The sequence below is a fragment of the Phyllopteryx taeniolatus genome, chromosome 21 (assembly GCF_024500385.1).
Source record: "Phyllopteryx taeniolatus isolate TA_2022b chromosome 21, UOR_Ptae_1.2, whole genome shotgun sequence".
NCBI classification, from domain to species: Eukaryota; Metazoa; Chordata; class Actinopteri; order Syngnathiformes; family Syngnathidae; genus Phyllopteryx; species Phyllopteryx taeniolatus.
In genome coordinates this window covers 8,016,334-8,039,818 of record NC_084522.1, presented here as the reverse complement: position 1 = coordinate 8,039,818, position 23,485 = coordinate 8,016,334, and the positions used below count along the sequence as shown (strand labels likewise).

General features: G+C 41.7%; 1 protein-coding gene across 4 annotated transcripts in view; it reads right to left on the bottom strand.

Moving 5' to 3' along the window:
• dennd3a (DENN/MADD domain containing 3a) overlaps nucleotides 1-23,324 on the bottom strand; it is a 23,843-nt gene extending 519 nt beyond the window's left edge. The window contains exons 1-31 of one of the 4 annotated variants that reach the window (XR_009786108.1): nucleotides 23,080-23,320; nucleotides 19,179-19,272; nucleotides 18,265-18,420; nucleotides 18,046-18,181; nucleotides 17,851-17,966; nucleotides 17,641-17,762; nucleotides 17,461-17,572; nucleotides 16,991-17,110; nucleotides 15,698-15,796; nucleotides 15,484-15,603; nucleotides 15,284-15,399; nucleotides 15,055-15,210; nucleotides 13,718-13,814; nucleotides 13,532-13,635; nucleotides 12,492-12,697; nucleotides 12,258-12,417; nucleotides 12,035-12,191; nucleotides 10,954-11,170; nucleotides 9,638-9,717; nucleotides 8,779-8,958; nucleotides 8,537-8,707; nucleotides 7,875-8,004; nucleotides 7,535-7,642; nucleotides 5,707-5,804; nucleotides 3,650-3,804; nucleotides 3,071-3,137; nucleotides 2,758-2,830; nucleotides 2,553-2,671; nucleotides 2,036-2,173; nucleotides 922-1,441; nucleotides 1-767 (exon numbers count right to left, since the gene is read on the bottom strand). The exon at nucleotides 1-767 is cut by the window's left edge and continues 519 nt beyond it. Coding sequence is in view for 2 of the 4 variants with exons in the window: in XM_061760143.1 (XP_061616127.1) it covers nucleotides 1,247-1,441; nucleotides 2,036-2,173; nucleotides 2,553-2,671; nucleotides 2,758-2,830; nucleotides 3,071-3,137; nucleotides 3,650-3,804; nucleotides 5,707-5,804; nucleotides 7,535-7,642; nucleotides 7,875-8,004; nucleotides 8,537-8,707; nucleotides 8,779-8,958; nucleotides 9,638-9,717; nucleotides 10,954-11,170; nucleotides 12,035-12,191; nucleotides 12,258-12,417; nucleotides 12,492-12,697; nucleotides 13,532-13,635; nucleotides 13,718-13,814; nucleotides 15,055-15,210; nucleotides 15,284-15,399; nucleotides 15,484-15,603; nucleotides 15,698-15,796; nucleotides 16,991-17,110; nucleotides 17,461-17,572; nucleotides 17,641-17,762; nucleotides 17,851-17,966; nucleotides 18,046-18,181; nucleotides 18,265-18,420; nucleotides 19,179-19,259 (3,789 nt within the window). In the remaining 2 variants the exon portion in view is untranslated. Of the gene's footprint in view, nucleotides 1,442-2,035; nucleotides 2,174-2,552; nucleotides 2,672-2,757; nucleotides 2,831-3,070; nucleotides 3,138-3,649; nucleotides 3,805-5,706; nucleotides 5,805-7,534; nucleotides 7,643-7,874; nucleotides 8,005-8,536; nucleotides 8,708-8,778; nucleotides 8,959-9,637; nucleotides 9,718-10,953; nucleotides 11,171-12,034; nucleotides 12,192-12,257; nucleotides 12,418-12,491; nucleotides 12,698-13,531; nucleotides 13,636-13,717; nucleotides 13,815-15,054; nucleotides 15,211-15,283; nucleotides 15,400-15,483; nucleotides 15,604-15,697; nucleotides 15,797-16,990; nucleotides 17,111-17,460; nucleotides 17,573-17,640; nucleotides 17,763-17,850; nucleotides 17,967-18,045; nucleotides 18,182-18,264; nucleotides 18,421-19,178; nucleotides 19,273-23,079 lie in introns of those variants that run through there. The other 3 variants (XM_061760144.1, XM_061760143.1, XR_009786109.1) reach the window with 3 other exon arrangements.
• Between the last annotated feature and the right edge of the window lie 161 nt (nucleotides 23,325-23,485).

Genomic DNA, 23,485 nt, shown 5'->3' with positions numbered 1-23,485 from the left:
ACAGTGATGGTAAAGAGAAAGTGTCATGATGATCATGCAAATTCTCAGAAATTTAACTTTTTGAACTACAGGCATCTTCTGTCCAGGCTACTCGGTACAATATGGCAAAAACAACAATATGTGACCAGGATGTACACCACAGAGTATGCTGTACCCTTTTATACAGAGATCCCTCAAAATTGCTGTATAGTAGCATATAGTAGTCTTATACAAAACCCAGCAAAAATGGGATTATTGCCACAATTATTTGACAAAAAATGCCAGTGTCTCGGGCGGTTGACAATTGCTTTCAACACGACGGGGCAGGAGACGTGAGTGTGGGGTGTTAAACTTCACAAATCACTTCCTGGGATCTCGGAATTCATTCGAAGATGTAAAATTGCCGTGTCAATTCCATCCCCGTCATTCCGTGTCGGTGCCATTAAAAGAAAAACAGCAAGACGGAAAAATGCTTGCTTTAACATGTGTTTGTTGCAGTTCTGATACTCCCATGGCAAAAAATTGCTTGGTCAAATCTATCCATGGATTCTATGTCAGTGCCCTTTTTACAGAACAGAGACATGGAAAAAAAGTCAGAAAATGCCAGCCTCTGTTACTGCTGATACAACATCCAAAATCTTAAAATTGCCAGGTCAATTTCGTCTCCGCATTCTGCGTTGGTGCAGTTTATACAGAATAGCGGTGTGGAAAAAGTCTGAAAAACGGCTGCTTTTACAAAGCCGTACAGTTGCCGTGTCGACGCCGTCTCCAAATTTCGTGTTAGTGCCCTTTATAGAAAAACAGTGAGACAGAAAAATGTCTGCTTTAACATGGGTCTGTTAAGGCTCTCCAAGTGTAAAGTTGCCGGGTCGAGTTCATCCCTGTATTTCGTGTCAAAACAGTTGATACAGAGCAGCAATAAAGTGAAATTATGGTACTTACCGGTAAATAAGCTCATGACTGGGTTCATGCAAGGGTTATAGTGTCTTTTAACGTCTTTATAGCCACTTCTCCCAAGAGGTGCCATTAAAGCAAAACTCCCAGGCAGAATAAAAAGTTTCAATAAACTGAATTCACAGCTGGAGGCCAGGCTGGCTTACAAAAGCAAAAAAACATAATACTTCTTTCAATACTGAGGGTATAAGGTGAAGGAGAAACTGCTTTTCTGCATCAAGTCTCCATTTTTCCTCCACAGGTGTGCGCAAGTGAATACATCCTGTGAGGAGCCGTCCAGGTAGATGACGCCGATTGTAAACAACACTACCTCCTACTCCACCTTCCAGATGGCGATCTTCCCGTCATGCTTGGCAGCGCCGCTGAGGATGTAGCGGTCTTCGGCCGAGCACAATGCCGTCACCTTGTCGCTGTGGCCGTGGAGTTCCTTGAGTACCAGACGGCGGTCCACGTCCAGTATGTAGACCTTCCCTTTGGTGGAGGTGCGGCCAACTCCGCCGACCCACACCTACAAAGAGAAGCCATTTTGTGTCACTACAGAGATGACCACAACCACCGGATACTTATAGTAGATCAAAGAGTTATCACTAGGTGCTGTTAATCGAAGCAGCGGTGCCTTGAGTGACCACCTTACAAATTTTTCGTGACATGAGCTGTTCTTCGGTTGATTTTTTGCTTTGACTTGCACGCAAAAGGTTGAGTATGGTAGCGGTGAACTCATTTCAGCTCACTTCACAATAATCAGCAGTTTGGCAGATAGCCACACCATGGGTTTTCCCCACTTTATACACTTAGCACCCACAGCTTCAACTGTATTTTGTTGCAGCCTGGGGTGAAGTGTTGTCTTAAATTAACACTATTTTACCACATCTCTTTAGCTTTTTTTTTTTACCAGGACAGTAAATGGTCAGTTTGAAACTACCATTTCACATGTGTGTGTGTGTGTGTGTAGTGCTCCTGTAGTTAGGTTTACCTGGCAAACTAATTATCTAATGTGAAATATTGATGTCAGTGATCTGAATAGACATAAGAAACAACATATGCTTAAAAAACTGTTTCTTACAAGAGTAAACTTTATTAGTGTACTTGTGTATGTGTTCACCTGGTTTTTCACTTTAATCATGCACTGGCATCCGGTGCAGTCCTGTAGCGCCACGCGGTGATAGGGCTTTGACGTGTCTTTCGTGTGCCAAATGCATACGTCTCCGGAATCAGCGCATATGCTCCACACCTCCTCCCTCTGAGAGAGAGAGAGAGAGAGAGAGAGAGAGAGAGAAAGAGAGAGAGAGAGAGAGAGACAGACACAGACACACACACAAATAAACCAACATGTGGTTCAAACCTAACCCTACCCCTTCTACATGCACTGGTAAACCTCCAATACCACACAATAGGATCGACCTAAAAAATAAATCATTTCACTTACTTTTGTTTTGTTATTCATTGGTTAACTTAGTTTTGAACTTATATCACAGCTATTAAATGTTACTTAAAACATTGCATACATAAATCATAAATATTTTACATTGGTGACAGTCCGAGCATGAAACAAATTCACTTTACTTGGAAGTCAACCAGCCACTTCCTCTGTCCTCCGTAAGCGTGCGTGTGTGTGTTACCTCAGGCAATAAGAGAACAGAGCTGAATGTCACCGCAGAGCCTCTGTGTTGCTCGGGCAGGTGCAGACGATGCTTTAAAGAGCCGTTCCGCCACACTTCCATGATGCTGTCCCTGGAACCTGGAAGGAAAGAGAAAGAACAGCCAGTTAAATTGATTTCTGTGGTGACTTTTGTGGAGCATATAAAACTGACACGAGACACTTACAGCACCATAGTGTCACGTTGCAACTGTGCACTGAGTGCAGGCGGTCACAGGAGAGACGAAAGTTCTTCTTCACCTGAGGGGGTGACACAGAATGCAGATATTAGGGAAGAAACACCTAAATGTGGTGATTTCTTCCTCTCATCAAGAGTGGTTTCGCTGACAAAAAAAAATTAAAATAAAACATTTTTAAAAATCTGTGTGTGTCTGTGTGTCGCTTCACACAGCCTTCAAAACAGCTGGCAAGTGTTCCACAGGAAAGTAAATAACCATGGCTGAAAAATAAATTTACACGTTTTCTGCAATTAATACTGACCTGCAATGTGGACACGTCCCACGCCATGACGGTTCCCTCTGCGCTGCAGGAGTACGCCACCTTCTGACTGAAAGAAAATACAATGATGTCATCATGGGCAAAAATGTAAAAAAGAAATGTAATAGTGTGGGTGAAAACTATTTCTGAATTAGAAGCAGTGAAGTTTAATCCAGAACTGATTCAGAGTGTAGATTTACGTATATGATACAAAAGCCCTTGAATTAGTGAAACTTAGGTACATTCAAATTGAGAAATTAGTTTGGATCAAAGGTGACAACAAGAAACCATTCCTATTTATTCAGACTTGGGACCGACAGTGGATGCGTACTGGGGGAATGCCCGGGAATCGAACCCGAACCCGTGCTGTATGCATGTAAGGCAGTAACATGTACCACTTCATTACCAATGCAAGACACTTTATATATACACACTCAATGCTCTGAATTATCATGCTTTAAGATTACAATTCATGGTATGGCCACTGTCATCACTATTGAGATTTATATATTGTTATTTTGATAGCAATGCTGTATTTTGAGTAATTTTCCCCAAAATACTGCGTTGCCTGCAATGGTTCACCTGTATTTGTCAGTGTCAAGAGCGAGTCCGGTGACCTCAGACCTATGATCCGTCAGCTGCCTGTTGCAGACCATGGCCACCATGCTGATGATGTAGATGACAGAATCCTCTGAACCCATCCACACTTGGTCTTTGTCTACTTCCAGCATGCAGTTCTAAACAAACGGAAGGAAGGGAATGATGAGGCTCGCAATATATATAACTGGGACCTGAATTTAGTGGTCGATGGTAGCTCATTGTGTACTACCCCGATATCTCCACTAGAAGGCAAACGTGTTCCACGACAATTTAGCAGGTGCGCAGTCATTCAACATGTCTAAGCACAGGCCCATTTTCAAGCCTTATGATATCGCAGGAAACATTTACCCATTTGAGGTTGAAATTTTTTTGGAAGTTTGATCAACATAGACAATACCTTATAATGGTTCATTTCATGTATTTGCACGGTTAGTTAATAATGAGACAGGCTCGGGTCAAACCGACCCAGAAACATTATTACATTAAAAAAATCAATCTAATCAGGCTGGTCTTTTTTAGTGTTGAAAATGAATTCAGAATGATAAATCACAGACTTTACAATAACAGTGAATATTATTAATAATACATTCATAAAGTAGTCAATCAGTTATTTCCTCATACTTTGATCACCAATGTGTGCCCAACAACTGCCTCAGTTCATGACTGAGCAGTCAAAATTTAAATGAACCCCCCTTGAGATGTTGCTGGCCAAATTGAGCCGTTTGAAAAACAAAAACTAGAAGAAAAAAAAAATCAATATACTTTACTATACAATGTACTATCACTGTACAACTCCGCCAAAATCTCTTGCGGTTCACTCAGAAATCAATTCGTCAGCATCTCTCAGACTAGATGCGCAGAGATGCCATCACAAGTTGTAGACACCTCCGAATTTAACAATTTGCAATTCTGCTGCACCGTCAGATTGCGCCGCAGCATCACATACACAACAAATGGGTTGATGGACAACGCGCTGCGCTAACCCCAGAATGTGTTTGATTATCCAAACGTGTCAGAAACTAAAAAAAAAAAGAAAACATTGTTTATGTCTTATTAACTCCAATAATAACCATTTCATTCAACAATTTATACACACATACACACACACACACATACTTTTTTAACTAAAGCTGGTCACTTTGGCCCGCTATATAACAGGAGGGTTAAACGTGGCTTACCGGATTTTGGACATACCTGGTCTATAAAATTACTCAACTGAAACACAGAAGAATTATCTACTTTCCGGTATAATGAGGTGTCATTCAAATGTAACCGTGTGCGTGCGGGAAATAGCCAAGTTAACAGATTTCATGTGACTGAAGGTCAGCGAGATGGCTCACTGATGAACACGGCGGAGACATAAAAACCGTTTGAGAGAGAGGCCAGCAAAGGAGCCAATGTTAATGGGAGGAAAACACGTTTATGTGGCTGATGTCAGTGGCATGCATGTGCTGTTTTAACGGGCCTGGTTTGCCCGGGGCGGCACGTTGAAAAACTGGTTAGAGCGCCTGCCTCACAGTTCTGAGGACCGGGGTTCAATCCCCAGCCCCGCCTGTGTGGAGTGGAGTTTGCATGTTCTCCCCGTGCCTGCATAGGTTTTATCCGGGCACTCCGGTTTCCTCCCACATCCCAAAAACATGCATGGTAGGTTAATTGATGTCTCTAAATTGCCCCTAGGTGTGAATGTGAGTGCGAATGGTTGTTTGTTTATGCGTCCCCTGCGATTGGCTGGCAACCAGTTCAGGGTGTACCCCGCCTCCTGCCAGATGATAGGTGGGATATGCTCCAGCACGCCCGCGACCCTAGTGAGGAGAAGCGGCTCAGAAAATGGATGGATGGATGGATGGATGGATGGTTTGCCCGGTAACACAAGGTAGTGTTACCGGTGTGTATTCTGTACAGATGGAGCATTAGCAATTTCGTAAGTGGAGAATCCGCTCGATTTGCTATGTGTTTTGGACCTGGTATGTGTGCTGTCACTTGTGTGTATGCTTCCAGGCCACTGTAGTTTTTGTTCACTTTGTGCATTTTCTTTTTACCAGTCTTGCATTCCCGACTTGACAAGTGTGCGTCAGGGACCAGCTGGAGGCATCGAACACCATCACCTTGCCTCCGCTTACCGACACCCACAACTGACCTGAAACAGTCAGGCGCGCACACACACACACACACACACACACACACACACACACACACGCACACACACAGTTATTGCCGAACTGCGAGTATGCGTGGGTCCACTATAGTCTGCTGGCCTTATTTTGTGTGTTTTTTCTTTGTATTATATCTTACATTTTTAATTCTATTGGAATTTGCATTTGCAAGGTTTGAATATGACAACATTTTTGATGTACCCAAAAAAAAAAAAAAAACATACCAAGAGGTTTACGAGTTTTCGTTTCGTATACCAAACAAGGAGTTTGAACCACCACCACAGATAGACCTAACCACTTTTGAATTGTAAAAATGTGCTCCTTCAGGAACGAATGGAAACACAACCCCACCCGGCTTCAGCTAACGGTCAGATTCAAGTACTCAGACGCCAGAGGTGTTTATTTTCAAAAACAAGGTGGAGGCATGACGTCGAGGGGAGTGAAACGAAGCTATTTGACAGGAGAAGAGGGAGCGCTGTGGACAAGTGCCAGGAATTCAACTCAGTGACCTACATTCAAACGAGAGCGGAGCGAGAGGAGAGGCTGACAGCCATTTGAATGGTCATGTTTGTTCTTTTCACCCACACAACTGCAAAGAGGGGACAGGAAGAACTAAGTCGCTGAGTCAGCCTGCTCCAAGAAGGAGGTATTCAGTGGCACCAGATGCCCACTGGAAGTACATCCTCAGGTATTCAGATAGCTACATGTATCACCAATGGGGTATTTTATTATGCAGTTCAGAACCTTTGCTCCTTTATGATTAATAATGACATAATTTCCCACTCTCTGGGACAAAGCAATATTGAAGGAGTGGTATCAAACTTTAGTTTCGTTTCCAGAGAGTGGCCTTAATAATCTGCTGGTGCAGACGCTTTTACAAGTAAGAGGTGTCAAAATGTTGGTAATATCAGCCATACACATATGGCTTGTTGTATGGCCATTAAAAACATATATTTTTTTTAATAAATCTTTCAAAAAGCTTTTGTAGATTTTTTACAACAGGTCAACAGGAATTTTACATCAGTATGGAGTTGGTTTGGTATATGAAAGTCCATCCTTCTCGTTTGTTTCTATGTGACCCACTGCATATTTAGTCAACTTATTTTTATTTTTCACTTTGCAAAAACCTAAGAGCAAAAATAAGGAGAAATAAGTTTTATCCTGTTTTTTTTAAAACAATATATTTAATTGAATAATTAAAAAATAAATAATAATCAATCCATTTGTTCTGAAAAATAACAGGAGGGTTAAATTAGTATGGAGGTGGTTCACTCCTTGTTTGGTATATGAAACAACAAACCTCGTAAATAATACAGTAAGTTAAACGCAAACAATCAACCAAAGAAGCTATTGTTATGCTACTAATGTGAGGCCTTGTCGCTATCCATGGTGCTAGCAAGCTTAGCCAGCTAAGCTAAGCTAATGAGACTACTACTACTGAGTTACCTTGTGTATGAATTGCGCTATATAAATAAATTTGCTTTGCTTTGCTTTACCAACGTGATCCAGGTTGCAATGTTTATACAAGCTATTGCTTTTGAATAATTGCCGTAGTTGCCCATGCGTCCTTTTTAGGTGCGTTCAAGCAGAGGACACCAGAAGAGCTGAGAATGTTTATGGGCGTCTTTATAACAGATGGCGACACAGTCAGCTTTGGAAGAAGTGTCTACATGTGATGAGATGATAAAGATCAACTGGGTTTTGTATTGGTTACCTGGCGTGTAGAGAAGAACGTCAACGGCACGAGGCGCGGCGAGTTCCAAGGAAGGGTTAATCTTGTGCTTCAGTGTCTCCGCGGTTGTCCTGGGAACCATCATTGGCACTGGAGATACACAAACCAACCCATGGAAAAACACAATGCAAAAATGTGGAAACTTGGAGGTGCGGGGGAGTGGTACAATTTGGGGTTCAAACAGCAATTTCCGGAAAAAACTACCTACAAAATTTAACAAAACAAGCTAGACTGCAGCTCTCTGTAATTAGATCACATTTATTATTTCCTATGTTGTTTTCCACTTTAAAGTAAACTAGATGACATTTTGTTTGTGGTTTACCTTCCATCTTGATCCGGTCAAAGTGAGCGAGCTTGGAAGCGGCGTAAGTGGCCTTGCTGCTCTGAAGGCTGCCCACCACCGCGTCCATCAGCAAGGCATTGGTCAGGGCCTGCTGCATGTACTGGGGGTCCTGGAAACAAACAACCACTGGTTGCTACAATCACATGCAAAAGTCTGGTAGTGTAGATGAGACAACATCTTAAATCTTGTCTTTCTAGGAAAGTGACACCCTAATTGTTTGTCTTCTTTTTAGGAAATGAAGGATGCAGACAAGTGCAACAGAGACAGGTTGAACAGTGAACTATTCAGCTATGAAAAGACTAATAACGATATTTGTTATTGCTTTTGTTCAATCCTAAGAGCCTGAGAGAAGCTGTTTATTTTTCTGTGTTGCTCTGATATTCACATTCACGTGGTGCCATTTCAAATGACTTAACGTTTTGCCAAAAGCATATCTCTGGCCATGATGTCAGTAGCCAGAAGCTAAGCTGCACTGTGTTTGTTTACAGTCTAGGTATGCTGCTAGAGCACGAGGCAGTTGCAATTCTTCTGGCATTGGAAAAGGAGTGTGTTGACTTTTTATATCGACTGTACATGTGGCTTCACAAAGGAAGGCCTCAGTCTATTTATTATACTGTATCCACTCCCTCAGTTGATGTTACCTTGTGCTGGTCGGCCATGTCGCGTCCAGCCCACATCTCTTTCACCATTAGGTTCCAGAGTTCTGTCTCCGTCTTTAAATTAGCCTCGAAGGCCTCCTTTCTGCCCCGCACGCGCAACTTCAAGCTGGGGATTCGCAGGAGCAGGAAAGGAGCAGAGGACACTTTTACTTCCTGTAGAGAAAATCAGGAGAAGCTAAGCATGTGGAGCACTGTTACATCGCTGTTATCATTTTTCCTCTTACCTCTAAATCTCTGTACTGCGCCACCTCCACGTAGCCCGGACGCCCCTCCGTCAGCAGGAAAAGCCGGCGCTGGGTCATTGCGATCTTGCCCACGCCGCGGCTCGTCTTGACCGAGGAGGACAGCTTGAAGACGCACTCGCTGGGTTCGATGTGCTCCAACACAGACGCAGGCAAGCATACCTCAAATAACAAAGAGCACAACACCGGGGTAACGATCTTCCATTTTCGAACCACGGCCATCATGTCAAAGCCAAAAGCAAAACAGAGCTGCAGTACTCGCAGGAATTAGCATTATCAGCACTGAATTCTGATAGCTGGCATATACTCGAATGTTCAGCAAAGCTAACGCGGGGTGTCCGCTGCATGCACCTCACGCACAGATCTGCAACACCATTTGACAAGTGTAACTAGGCAGCTTGGTGATGAAGTCCATCCTCCATGATTGAAACTACAAATCAAATCTTTATGGGTTTTTTTTCTTCACACGCTGGATTACTAGTAGCCAGTGTTGCCACATCCTCAGTCAGAAAAGTCACTACTGGCTTAATATTGGACACGGAGGGGTGAATGTCTCCTGCTGTGGAGGGAGTCTCAGTCTCAAAAAGGCTCCAATAACACCGCAAAAAGTCACTGGATTTGTCACTAGTCATTTCCGTTTTACATAAATGCTAACAGGGTCGGAAAAGATGCTAAATATAGCAACAAATCTGCTAAATTGGAAACAATGAACTCTCTGTAATTCTTTATCCTCTGTCTATTGTGACCCACGAATGGCAGATACCGTTTAAGACACCTGAGAAGTGTTTTAAATGGTGAAAAAAAAAATGGAAAGTTGTCTCCTCTAAAGGTGCATACACACCTCTTGTGCCTCAGCCTCAGTCTCTTTCCAGATGGTGTAGAAAACACGAAACAACTCGGGTCCAACCTGCTTCTGATGCCCTGAAATGAATAACAACAGCAAAAACACACTTCTCATATCTCATTTCTTTTTTTTTTGTATTTTGAATGTGTCATCACTAAACCTGTATCATAACATAATGGAGGAGGAGGATCACTTAGTGGAAAACGTTTGCCATACTGCAACAAACCACTACAATACAATTTCAAAAATAAGTCCAGTACAGCCATTTCTGTTCATGCATGCAGCAGCTGACATCCCGATGATAAATTACAGCGGAAAAAAGCAATCAATTGCAGCTTAATGGACACACCAAATGAACAGGACACAAAGAAAAAGAGGAAAAGAGTTACAGCAATGTTTAATTGTTTCTGGCTCCCCCAAGCTAGAATAATATTTACCCTCTCCAGGTCTGTCTTATCTCTCATTCTCGCCTTGTTCTAATCACTCACAGGAATGCTGCCAGGTCACAGAGGCAACTCTTTACAATGCACGAAACCCATCCAAGTCTTTCTTGTGTAATGTAGTGTAAAGAAAATAAAGAGAAACATCCCCTGAGAACAGACATCAGAGTCTCTTATTATAGAGGTGGCTATTTTCATTACAGGAGTCGATATTGGCTTCCACAGGGCCTGCGTAGAGGCTCTCTTTCTTCAAGAATTTGAGCAAATCATTAACCTGAGGAAGTCGTATGTGCTGTGGTAGGAACATTTTGAGAGGTTGTGGGAGAAACCTTAAATATACCCCAAATAATGGCCTGAGGCATTTATTTTTTCTTTACCTCCAGATGAGGGGAGGCCTTTATTTGTGCATTTTCAGAATAATATCATTTAAACAATGTTACCAGTATACTGTAATACACTTTATGTCAAATAAAAGTGGAGTTCACATAGAAAATTAGCATTGGCCCCTGGAACATATACAAGTACATCGATGCACACAACACTGTGGAGCGACCCCCTGCCAGTCAACTAGAGAGCTAAATGTCTCCACATCACGTAAGATCATATATTTAATAATATAGCAGCAATAAGTGGCCACACTTTTTTTCATCTGAGTAACGGGTTTTGTCCTTTGATGCTTCTGTTTTAGTTGGCAACAAGGTCTTAATAGGTTTGCCAGTTAGCTTTTTAATGCCCGTGTGCTGACAATAGCCTCTTTGAACTGAGAGAAATACGGTTACATCCATAGAGAAGAGTGTATTTGTCTATTGGATGGCGACTAATTGGAGAGTAGTGTCTATGAGAGGGAAAAGTGAGATCTTTTGTCGTACTTACCAACAGTAAGAGCATCAAAAAGCCTATTTATTGTCCCCTGGTCTTTCACCATCCCGGACTCCTGGACACACTTCACAAACTCCTCCAACTGCATGTACTTTTTCGGCAGCTGGAAGCGTTTTACGGCGCCTTCCTCGTGCTTGTCGTCGTGCGACTCGCGCTCCTGGTCCCGCTTAAGGCGGCTGATGAGACGCTTCAGTTCTGGCCGCTTGTCCGCCTAAAACAAATGCATTCCCAGTCAGTTAGTATTACTTAGGGGGACATATTACTGAAACTTTTTAAATCGCTCGTATACAAATAGTTGGGTCTCTAGAGTGCCTGCCTACCGATCAAGTGTTATATGATAATATTAAATTCTATATAGAAAATTTTGAAAGTTGCCCATCTCCATAAATGTGTCTGTGAACAAGCCATACTGAATTTTTCTTCCACTGTGATGTAACTGTGGGACTAATCTACATAAGAACCATCCCTACACCAAGTTACCCGACCCATGACTAGGCAGCAAGGCTGGATAAAGAGCCACCATTTTTATCATGTCAAAGCCCAAATGTAAGCAGAGCTGCAGTGATAGCACAAACAAGCCTTAACTAACAGCTTTACCTTCTGATAAACGGCATATACTCAAATGGTCAGGGAAGTTGCCGATGTGGGGACATGGGGTATTTGTGTTTGGTAATGTCTGCTGCATGTGCCACATGCACAGATCAACTAATACACTAATTGACAATGAGTAATAAGGCAGCTTGTTGATGAAATGCTGCCTCCACATGTTAAAATACAACATACTAAATGCACTTTTTTCATCAGACTGTGGCCACTGTTTAATTACAATGCCCTAGCTCGGCTCCTGGCTGTCAGGGTAACAAAAGCCTATTGGTGGTTCATTTGCAAGAGACAGAGCGTTACAAGTGGATGTTCAGTGTGCTATACAAGTCTTTATCTTTTGATTATTTGTCTGAACAATGTCAGAGACCTTTAAAAAAAAATAATAATAATAAAAAATAAAAATAAAAAACAAATTGTAGTACGTCTCTTTTAATGACTGCATAACATCAACAGTTTTGGATAAAATAAAAACCTGTAAACGGTCAGCTTCTGGCAGGGAGTCCACCAGAGATTTAACCATCTGCAAAGGAAAGATGTCGGAGTCGGTCTTATAAAGACTCTGGAAGTTCTCCAAAGCGTCCAGACGTCTATTTGAGACTGTGTTGACCAAACCACGTAGGTAGTGATACCTGGACAAATGAGGGTTCATTGGAATTACAAAAATGTTTAAATAGTTCTTTGCACTTCCTCAGTACCTCGCCAGCAGAGCTGATTCATCAGGAGGAGTACCGCTAATAGCCTTGCCTAGGCTCGCAACCATTTCCGAATAATAGTTCTGAACGTATTGATATGCCAAAGGAGGGGGGAATTCAGGGAGGCGAAAAACCTTGACAACCTTCTGAGGAAACTTCAACCCTGGAATAGGATAAATGAGGAAAATTCATTATTTGACTTGAATTGACAAAACTCTTCCAGTCTACAAAACACACCAACGTCGGGGGCCATTTTCCGGAGAGAGGCCGGCCTCACGGGACTGATGCCGGTGAGAGTTTCGTGGAGCGACTGGTCCAGGTTGGGCATGCTGGCTCCCAGGCGCTTGCTCAGTCGGTTGTCCGGGCTGGTGTAGCTGTTGTAGCCATTCCGGGACAGTTCGGACATGGGTGGACGCCGGGGGGAATCAGTCACGCCCCGATTCCTGCAGAACGACGACACTGGCAGTCAAACGCGATCTACTGTGATGAAGAATGTTACCAAATGCTGCTTAACACAGTTTTTTATTTTACATGTCAAATCGCAATGCCCTGAAAGAAGTGACGGTGAGGAACCGATGGACCACTGACCATAAACATTTTACACATTATATGTGTATTTTTATTATAGAGTTATTATGTATATAGTTATCTTTTATGTGAAGGGTGCATGTGTGTCTCCCTTCACTCCCTCTTCTGGGGAATCTAACAACAACTTCATACACCTCAAGACTACCAACAGCCCTCTCTGGTGGAATAGCCGACAGCCAACATAAAGGTTGTGACAGTTTGATCTAAAGACACAGTTGAGTCGATTTTATCTGGCCCCTCATGCAGTTCTAAAAAGAAGTAAACCTCAGAGGAACTTTTACAAAAAGTCCCCAAAACATTTATTCCATAAAGAACACAATATGTAATTAAATACAAATGTTCCATTGCTACATTGTGTCATCGTTTCTCATGAAATCAGTATAGCGCTCAGAGGACTTCATAAATACTTGATCGGAAAAAAGGTTCCCTACCCCTGGAATGGGACTCCACATTAGCACCTCCCACATGGTTTTATCTACAACATGCAGTCAGGATGTTGTCAAAAAGCTCACATGACTAAATCATTTCCAAACTAGGAAGCAACATTTTTGAACAGCGAGCAGGACACGCGCACGTTTCCTGAGCCTGTCTGTGACTTTGAGAAGCAAAAATTACATGCAAAGAGTTTGTAATTGCATTGCCCTCGTTGTTGGTTTGTCCCACGGTGTTCAGATCACAGCAGAACACACCTGTGCGCTAGGTTGCGCGTGTTCTGCTCCATGCGGCTAAAGCTGTCCTGTTTCCTGTTGAGCCTGTCTCGCAGGAATGAGTGAAAGATGTGAGTGTCTAATACCTGAGGGCAAACAAACAAAAAACACCAAGGGTCAGTTCAGGCATTTGGTATTCATGTGACAAGCATGTAATTCATAGTTTACCTTCTTGTAAAAGGGCTGGTCCGCTGGCTCCCTGGTCCTCAAAAACTCCTCACTGTTAAAAACTCTGTGCTCGTGGTTGAGAAAGTCCTGGACCCCTCTGATAGAAGACACATGATGGACATTTTAATCACTTTAAAAACACTCCAAATCAAAATGACATCTGAAATGTATACATTTTCAACATCTAAAAATGCTACTGGGGTGAGTTTTTACTTGTTATTTAGGGTTGATGTTTACTTGATCATTTTAATGACATTCATAATGTGGATTTTATACTAAAGGAAAAATATGCATTTTTTTCCCCCCACGCTCTAAAACAGTTTCCGGGTGTTTTAATAACATGTCTGTGGCATGCTTTTGTAAAAATACCCCAAGGAGCAAGCATTACAACACACACTTTTTCTTGTCTTCTCTTTTGCTTTGAGGTGCTGTGGACCTGTCTAAAAGGCAAGTGAGCCCCTGACCAATATACTGCAGGGCCAACAGCCGTTACCATGACGACCAGGGGAGGAGCTAGGGGGTTGTGATCAAAAAAAAAAAAAAAGTGCCGATCCATGCATGTGGTGCATGAAGAGAAGACACGGGAAAACACAAATACCCTCACCGCACCAACCACGTCAATATCTACACAGAGCAATCAAGTATATACCACTTATCAGACCCTAACAGTGTGAGCTGAAAGTTCACTGCAAACATGAAAAAAATATTACCTAGTGAATTTATCTTGTTTCTAGTGAAACATCTTACTGTACTTTCTTTAAGACAGTTGTCTTTTTTTTCTGCAAGACAAAAATACTTCTTTTAAATTTCCAATTTTAAGAATCTTATCAAGTCAAATCATACTAATTTTATTGGTAGATTTATCGGCTTATTTTAGGGACAAAATGTCTTCTTTAATATTTTTGTTGTTTTGAGGTCATTTTTTCCAAGGGTAATCTGTGCATCTAACAAAACTTAATGCAGCTCTGCTCACCTTTGGGCTTTGACATAGGCCGCCACTTGAAACTGGTGGATCTTTGGAACTCAGTGTGGAGGCAACTATGCAAATTGCCAAATTGTGACGACACAATTTGCAAAATTCCGAATGGCTTACTTGCAGACTTTTTCAAATAGCCAGATAAAGATTCATTTGGTTGTTTAATTTCACACTTGATGTCAGGTAGTCCAAAAATTACAGAGACCCAACTATTTATATAAAAGTATTTACCCCAAATACTATAAGTCCCCTTTAAATCCTGTACAAGCAAATGAAACCTGGGCCGATGAAATCCTTTCGTTTTCTGTACTTAACCACACGCACGCACACACACACACACACACACACAGTACACACTTGCCTGAAGATATTGACCAGCAATTCCAGGCAGATGTTTTGTATCTGCTTGTTGAGTCGTCTCTGCCAGTCTCGCCGCTGAGCTCTGAAGGCATTGGCGTCGGTGGCCGATCCCAGGTGACACAGCTCCAAGTCATAGTGAAGTTGGAGCGACTCAGCTCTGCACATCCGCCCACACACAAAGCCATTTTACGATCAACCAGCTGTACATTAATACATTATTATGTTGTTACCTAGAAATAAAGCACTCAGCTGCAGTCAGAGGAATGGTGGCTAAGTCGATGACATCCGCACAGGATGACTGAATAATGCCATCGTCAATATTCACCAGGATGAGATCTTCTGTCTCCTGGAATTAAACAAAGAGATTATATTCAAAAATATGTCACAATAAAGTTCATATGTTGTCTTGATGACAAATTTGTGTACTCACTGCAGCCACTTCTTCAAAATGACTAATGTGGCAGCCCATTAGGAAGGCTGTGGGCGCCATTAGGAAGTCCAGCATTCCTCGAGACAGCACAGGAACGTAGGGGTGCTGCCAGGTGAGAGGCTGCATCGGGACAGGAAAAGAAGAAAGATAAGAGACAGAGAAAGGAGAAACCATTCCAAAGATGACGCCGGCATGGCGTTTCTCAGTTACCGACCTTTAGATAGAGCAGCAGGCATTCGGCAACCAGAGTGAGTCTGGCCCAGTCGGACGAGAAGAAGACCAGCCGTTGTTCTTGAAGAAGGTAAGACAAAATCTAAAAGGAGGGAAGGCGATGTTTGTTTTTAATATGTACTCATTTTTTTACGATTAGATCGGAAGATGGCGTATAGTACTCATAATTTACATGTTTTTGCACTAGCAGGTCAACTGTTATTGACAAATTGACATTTATTTAGTTATTTTTTTACAAACTATTAACCAATCAAAAGTGTTGAAATTAGCTTAAGAACTTTAATGCAATATTTAATAACTCAAAAAAATTTGCTGTTTTTTTAATTCCTGAAAAAGAATGGTTTTGGAGATGCGAGGATTCTGACATAAAACATTATTTTTGCCCATTGAAATGAATGGAAATGCCATTAATCCTTTTCAGCCACATTGTTGTGCATCTACATGTGTTGTGCCACCATTTGTGTTCAATTATGCATTGCTTGACGGGTCGTAAAACCTCAACTATAGATGGTAACCATCAGCATATCAATGGGATTTTCAATTATGTTAGCATTAAGCAAGCGGGGGGCATTCTTAAGGCAACATAGTTTGGTTGTTTTAAATATACGCGTAATTCTTTTTGCTTTATGTTTAGTTTGACAGTAAACTTCAACAAAGTGGCATGTGTTCTGCTGATATGTTCAACATTTCCCAAACTGCTGCTTATTGTGAAGTGTGCCGAATCGAGTTTATCGCCACCACACAGCGCTTTTATGTCATGTTTGCGTTCACAAGTCAAAGCAAGAAAAAATCGTCCCAATGACGGCTCGCATATCAAAAAACTAAAAAAAGTTGGTTCACCCGTATCTCAAGGCACCGCAGTATTACTCTCGTATGTTTTATATAAAATATATTATTTTATTCATTTGACTGCTATAAGCATTTTGCATATGTCCTTATCTTTTTATGCAGTTTTATACATTGCATGCTGTGAAAGGCAATTTCAAATCCTGCATGTCCTGTTTAGACAATACCGCTGCCTTTGACAAGTCAAGTGGCATTATTCTGATTGATATGACACCAGTGGTGAAACAGGAGATCAGAACATTTAGGGGGAAAAAAACAACAACACAATTTAGTCAGCTGCACATCACTAGATTTCCCTGTTGGGGAGTGCTACGTTTAAGTTCAAACTCCAAGTCAGTCATGCATAAACAAACACACCGACATGCTGGTCTACTTTTGTGTTGCACAACCGCAGTGTAAAAAAAGATTGCCAAATGTTCGGGAGCAATACCTGGAGGAGTGTTGTATACGAGAAACACAGTAAAGGCAGGTGCAAGTCCACGTCGATAATGGGGCCGTCCTGGTCCTCCCTGGATGGAAGAACCACTTGCAGGGGACGGAGGCTAAAGGACTACACACAGAGCCAAATTGAGTATGGAGAGGAACTAAGAACATGCTGTATTTTCTCAAATAGCAGCCAATTTCAAATGTGTTACTAACCAAAACAGCAATGCCTTCTGTGGAACATAAAGTCTTTCAGCTCACAGACTCATTTTCAGAAATACTGTTGGCAGCTAACAAATGATTTACTTAGTTGTTGATATGCACTGCAAAGACGCAACTATTTTACAATTTTACATAATGTCTACCCTTTAAACTTGTTTCACTTGTCATAAATTATACCAACAAATAATCTCTAGTTGAGTAAAGGATTATATTCCGAAATACATTCAACATGAGGAAGTATGAGAGTTTTCTGACCACGTGTAGTTGTCCGGGAGGCGGTAAAGGGACGAGGGACAACTTGGCAGAAAACTCCTTCATGGCTTCCGCAAAGTCGGTTTGTCTCGTGGGCCGCAACTGGACCAGCAAACTAAAAGAGGAGAAAGAAGACGCACCAATTGGCTGCCTTTCAAAAACGTGAACACTCCAAAGTATTACCACGACAAGCAGTCCCTCAAGGCGTTGTAGTAGGGGAACTTGGAGATGACACACACGGCGAAGGGCGTGAAAAGACGATATTTTGATGAAATCCACCGATGGCCGTTCTGGATGGCAGCTTCCTGACAGGAATAAAAAAAGAGCCAATCAGAAACGACGATGTAAAAACACTTGTTAAAAAAGAAGGTCGTCTTGAAATACAAAACCCACCTGCAAAGATCTGTAGTACTGCGCTACAACTCCATGAGTTCGGTTCCCAAACAGGTCGGTAAAAACCAAGAAGTGATAAGCATCTTCTCTCTGCTCATTGGCCATCTGAAGACCACCTGACCAGCACAAATAGGTGAAAAATTCAAGTTTTTAACCAAATTCCAATAAGATATGCCCAGGATCAGACAGACATACCGGGAAAACAGAGCTGGGGCAACGCGATAAGGTCCAGATCCTTCGGAACGCTGATGTCCTCCGTTGTCACGGATACCTCCGACTGATTGGCGGCTTCCCCGTTATGCCATGCGTCTGGAGCACAGTCTCGCCTCTTCTACAAGAACGGTCAACAGGTTCCAAACAATTATAAACCTTTCACAAAAAATGTCTCTTAACATGTCCCAAATTACAAAATACCTTCCTGATGAAACTTCTCCGCCGCTGCACACGGCTAAAGGTGGGACCAATCACATGACTGGAATTGGTCTCCTTGGAGACAAAAGGCGGGATATGGACCTGCAGCACCTCTGCATCCAGTAAGGGAAATTCCACAAACTTATTTTGTTGATGAAGCTGGTCAAAAATAAGGAGAACATATTTTTAAAAATGTGTAGTTGACGGTTAAAAACACAAAACAATGCTCCTTAATGTTAGAGGAAAGAGAAACTCTATGGGCTGATGCAGCATAGTGGTGACTAGAGTATAGCACAACAGCAGCCATGGAAAAAGCACAGCAACAGGGTAAACTCAAGTTGATTATTTTTGCCATTTCAGATTTTATTCAAAAGGAGGCCGAGGGCAGCAAGAAAATGGGCCGCTGCAGCAAATTGGAGACTGTGGCGCATCATATTGCAGTGTCCATAGCAAAGAACAGTTTATCTTTTGTAATGCCGATCTGGCCACAGACAGCAGAGTAAAACAGTGGAAAATAAAAGCAAATACAAATTAAGACATTTACAAGTTTGGTGCAAACCGTACAATGTGATGTACACACACTGTACATACAACAAAACAATACAATAATAATAATAATGAAACAAAATCTTCTCCAGTCAAAATGCACCGTTGCTCCCTTTACTAAACGCTTAACTGTTAGTAGATGAGAGAGATGAGAGTCTCCTTTGACCAGTATGAGCGCGCCGGATTCAAGAGATGTTGAGATCACAGCGTTCATGACATCACTCACTACAAGCAGTTTGAAAATAAACAAGCAACTGCAGCCCCCCATCAGGCAATAGTACAGTATATAGCATTCAATAGTATTCGAGTAGAGCCTGAGGAAAGAAAATGCGGAGATTTGACAAAAAATTATTTTTTTAAACTATGGCTACCTGGTATACATCTCTGAGCTTATCGCTGGAGGCTCCAACCACCACGCATGTCTCCAACAGTCCAGAGGGTAGTTCTGCCATTGTAACAAACACACTGAAAGGAAAAAATGTACATGGGTTAAGGGGAGATGACATCATAGTAATAGTTTGTCCAAATTTACTGTATCCCGACATGGACCTAATAGACCTCCCTGAATAGTGTGTGTGTGTGTGTGTGTTTGTGTGTGTGTGTGTGTGTGATGATAGAAACATGACTCACTCACGTTTCCAGTAATGTGTGTAGATGAGGGGCTCCAAAGCAAAGGGGGTGAGGTAGCAGCAACAACCAAATAAAAGCCAGCACAATTCCCCCATGATGTGGTGACACATGCGCTTCTAGATAAATATGTATACTGCATCCCGTTGTGAAACTCCCTCCAGATAAACTCAGACATTCAACACAGTAGTTTTAGGCCTAGGCTTGACATTTTCGGGAAAACGCTTTCAATGTGGCACCGATCAGACTAGCACGAGACCTCAGCTCAGCGTGCAAGTTACACTCGCGGTCTGCATTTGATGTTTCCTTGGAATTTTGCCACACTTTTTTCCAAAGGATGTATCACCATCCAGGCATCGTTAGTGGAGTACGTCACAAGCAACTGTGCTTTTCAGTAGGGCTTGATTACTCTCTTCCTCTTAGTGTACCAAATATCCCATCGATTAATTAAGTAATCACATAAAAAATATTTTGCATTATTAAACCATACCAATACAAAACATGTATGTGAGGTGTAGGCATTATTTGTGTCCACTTGGGGGTTACCATCCTCACATGCTACACTGTAGTATCTGTGACTTTGAAGGTTTTGCTTGAATAGGTGACGTGCGTGTGCAGTTGGCTTTTGTTCGCTCAGGTTAGCCAGTCTGCACGTTGAGACCCTGGGCATCACTTGTAGATGCAGCAGCTCGTGTATGAATGTGCTTATTACGCGTTTCTTTTGTTACCGTTTGTTCAATACAGGAATTTAAAGTGCTTCGGCGACTGTGTTTATCCTTGACCAATTGTGAGGCCATTACAATACATTCTAACTAGCGGTGGTTGGCTTTTTAAACTGATGACAAGTGGGGGAAAAGTGTAAAAGCGACCCAGGAACTTTTTTTTTTTTACTTCCAGAATTTCCTAGGGGGAAATTTGCTAATTGTTTTGAACAAAATCAAATACCCAACTTTGTCTTTGACAGAGGTTCCACTCTATCCTCTATGTTGTGTGCAGTGCAAGGCAGCTAAGCGTTTCCATATTAGCCAAACATCTGACTTGAATTAGTTACAGCTACAAGCAAAAATCACTTTAAAACACAGGCTTTCATTGCATCCCTCTTTTTCTTTCTAAACTCAAAACCTCGCTTTTGTCATCTTCTCTGCCTTTTCCTTATTTAACTTTCAAAAAGTGTTTCTCTTTAGGCCATTCCGGCCTCCAGGTGACTGTGTCATGGAAACGCACACTTAAACCACCCCCCATGATGTTGGTAAAAGGGTTTGTGGGAACAAGACAGCAAAATACAAATCCTTAACAAAATGCAGATGTGATGTTGAAAGAAATAGCGGTTAGTTGCTTGCTTGCTCCAGGAAGTGGTAAAAACTCTCCAGCAGTGACTCGAGTGCTGACTACAATGAGGAGAAGAGATGATACACGATGTCCCCCCTCTGCTTGCTGTGCTGCACTGGCTTCCAACAAAATACTTATGTAGAATTGAATTTAAAAATCCTACTCCTCACCGATAAAGAACTGGAGCAGCAAAGCAGAAGTAGCTTCATTCATATCCCCCCCCCCCAAAAAAAACATTACTTTAAGTCATGTTTTATGGTATTTATTAACCTTTACAATGGATCAATTTGACCTGCCACATAACAAGGGGGTTAAGAGCAAATTTTAAAACTTTTTCTTTGATAAATCTTATGGTCAGGGATGATTTTCAGTCAGGATTGACTCAACACAGTTAATTTTTTTTTTTTTTTTAAGAATTTCAGTGATGAAAGGAAGTTACGACATTCCTTATTTCTAAGGTTTACTTCTGCGATGATGGACGGTTACTACATAATTCCTGTTTTTAATTTTCAAGGACGCGGCCCGAGTGCTGACTAGAACAACGAGACGAAATCATATTTAAAATGTAAAAACTTAATTAAAAATTATTTTCGTGTAAAGGACTTAGCTGTTATGCGCCGTTGTACATTACAGAACTTGTGTTTCTGTATCAACCCACACACAGAATTCACAGACAGATAGTTAGGTTTTTACCACAAACTCATAGCAATGAAGCTAAGCATAGTGGGAGCGACAGGGACAAAACAAGTTTGGCCTCATAGCTTCACATCATGTGTTTTTAAAGAACTGAAGTAACACTGCAGACAAGCTGAAGAAGTCCCACATGGAAGTGGTGGACAAAGTGAAAGCACATTTAAAAACACTCATATGTTGTGGGTCAAATTGATCCCTTTCAAACATTTTAGGATAACACTTCTGCAGTCTTTAACTGTGCTCTTTTCTTCTTTTTATTGTATGTTGTAAATATTTTAATACATGTTTTACGTCACACTTTGAAGGAAAAAAATGCTTGTGTTAAAAATATATATACACAGTCACACACACACAAAAAAAATTATTATTTTTGGTTTTAGTTGTTGGTGCACTAAATATTGACTGACTAGTTAGTAATGTAATTATTCTATTTTTGGTATTTAAACACACAGCGGGTCACTTTAACCCATGAACATTTTTTGGGTGTCCAGTGAACCTCCGCTATTCACAGGCGATAGGGACCGAGCCCTGCCGTGAACAGCAAAAATCCATGAGTAGTTGACATCCCCCCTAAAAGATTTAAAATTGCCTATAGATGCCACAAGATGCTAGCAAAGCACCACTTTTGCCTAAATGAAGCTCCTCAACTGACTTCAACATAGTTCCATGGCACCAAAATGCCACGAGGGGCTTAAATAAGGGAAGAAATGTCTAATTTACATTCTTTAGGAAAATGTGTTTTTGTACGGTTTAACATGCAGCGGGGTCACACCGACGTGGAGAGTTTTGGGGGTACCAAAGAAACAAACAACAGGAGAGCTAAAGACCAACAGATGCATGTTTCGGCAGGAACTTACAGAGATGTGGTGGCACACAGACAGTTCTCGGGACTGTTTGAAGCTCCCTTTTGAAAACGTAACACTGTGCTCCATGAAAAATACACACATTCATGGCATGCACAGTTTCACGGCTTCAAGATTCCCACCATTGTGCTTGATTTCACGCACACTGGCACAGCTAAAATCCATTTTAGCAGACACAGTGACAGGTAAAATTTGACCTGAAAACAGCCTCAGTGTACACAAACATTCATTTCGTTATACTTCGGGAAAAGTCAAATTTCAGGGTGACATGACTTCATTCTTGTACTTAACACTGCTTTCAATTGTCAGTGCAAAGGAGTATAATGACTGATGGAGTTAATAATTCTCATTATTAGGATTTGACACTTTTAGATAATGGGTCAAATTGACCCAGGGACATTATTGCAGTTCCTGAGAAACAGAAGTGTAGTTTTTCCCCATGTATTTACTGTATATCCTGTATTCTGACTTTTAGAAATAAGTGGGCAACTATTTTAAACATCAAAGGTTGAAAATCATAAAAAACAAAATACAGCCCCTTCTAGCACGACACATTACCGTTGTGAAGTGTCTCAAAGTTTAGAATTACAGTGTCGACTTGTTAAAGGTTAGTTCAATTAAATGTTTTTTTTCAATTTAACTTTATTCAGTTCGTGAAACAATAGATTGTGCCGCCGTGTACGCTATTAGGTCAGCTGGCACACGAGCGGCGCCTAGTTACGACGTCCCAAAAAAAATAAAATAAAAAATAATCACTTACCTTCAATTAAACATTTCTACAGACAAGCTGCTAATTCCACATAGTCCCGCGACCATTGCGAAAGTTTCCACGGCACGGACGAGACCGAAATGTGAAACAGAAGCACAGAATGTCGCGTTCGTTCACCCAGCGAGAGAGTGAGTGAATTTAGTGGTAACGCAAACGTGGAGGGGGGAGAAAAAAAAAAAAAAAAAAATTCCAGGTTAGCCCGCGCGAATGTGAAATTCGCCGTAATGCAAACTCGACATCCGGCAACGAATTTCACCATTAAAGTAACTTCCGTTTTCGTTCCCCCGGATGAGAAGGCGAGCAGTGAGAAGGTTGCAATGGTGCCACCTGCTGTGGATTGATCCAATTACTGCCTTGTTTCTTTCGTGAGCTGCTAACATAGGAGCAGCGCGTTCAC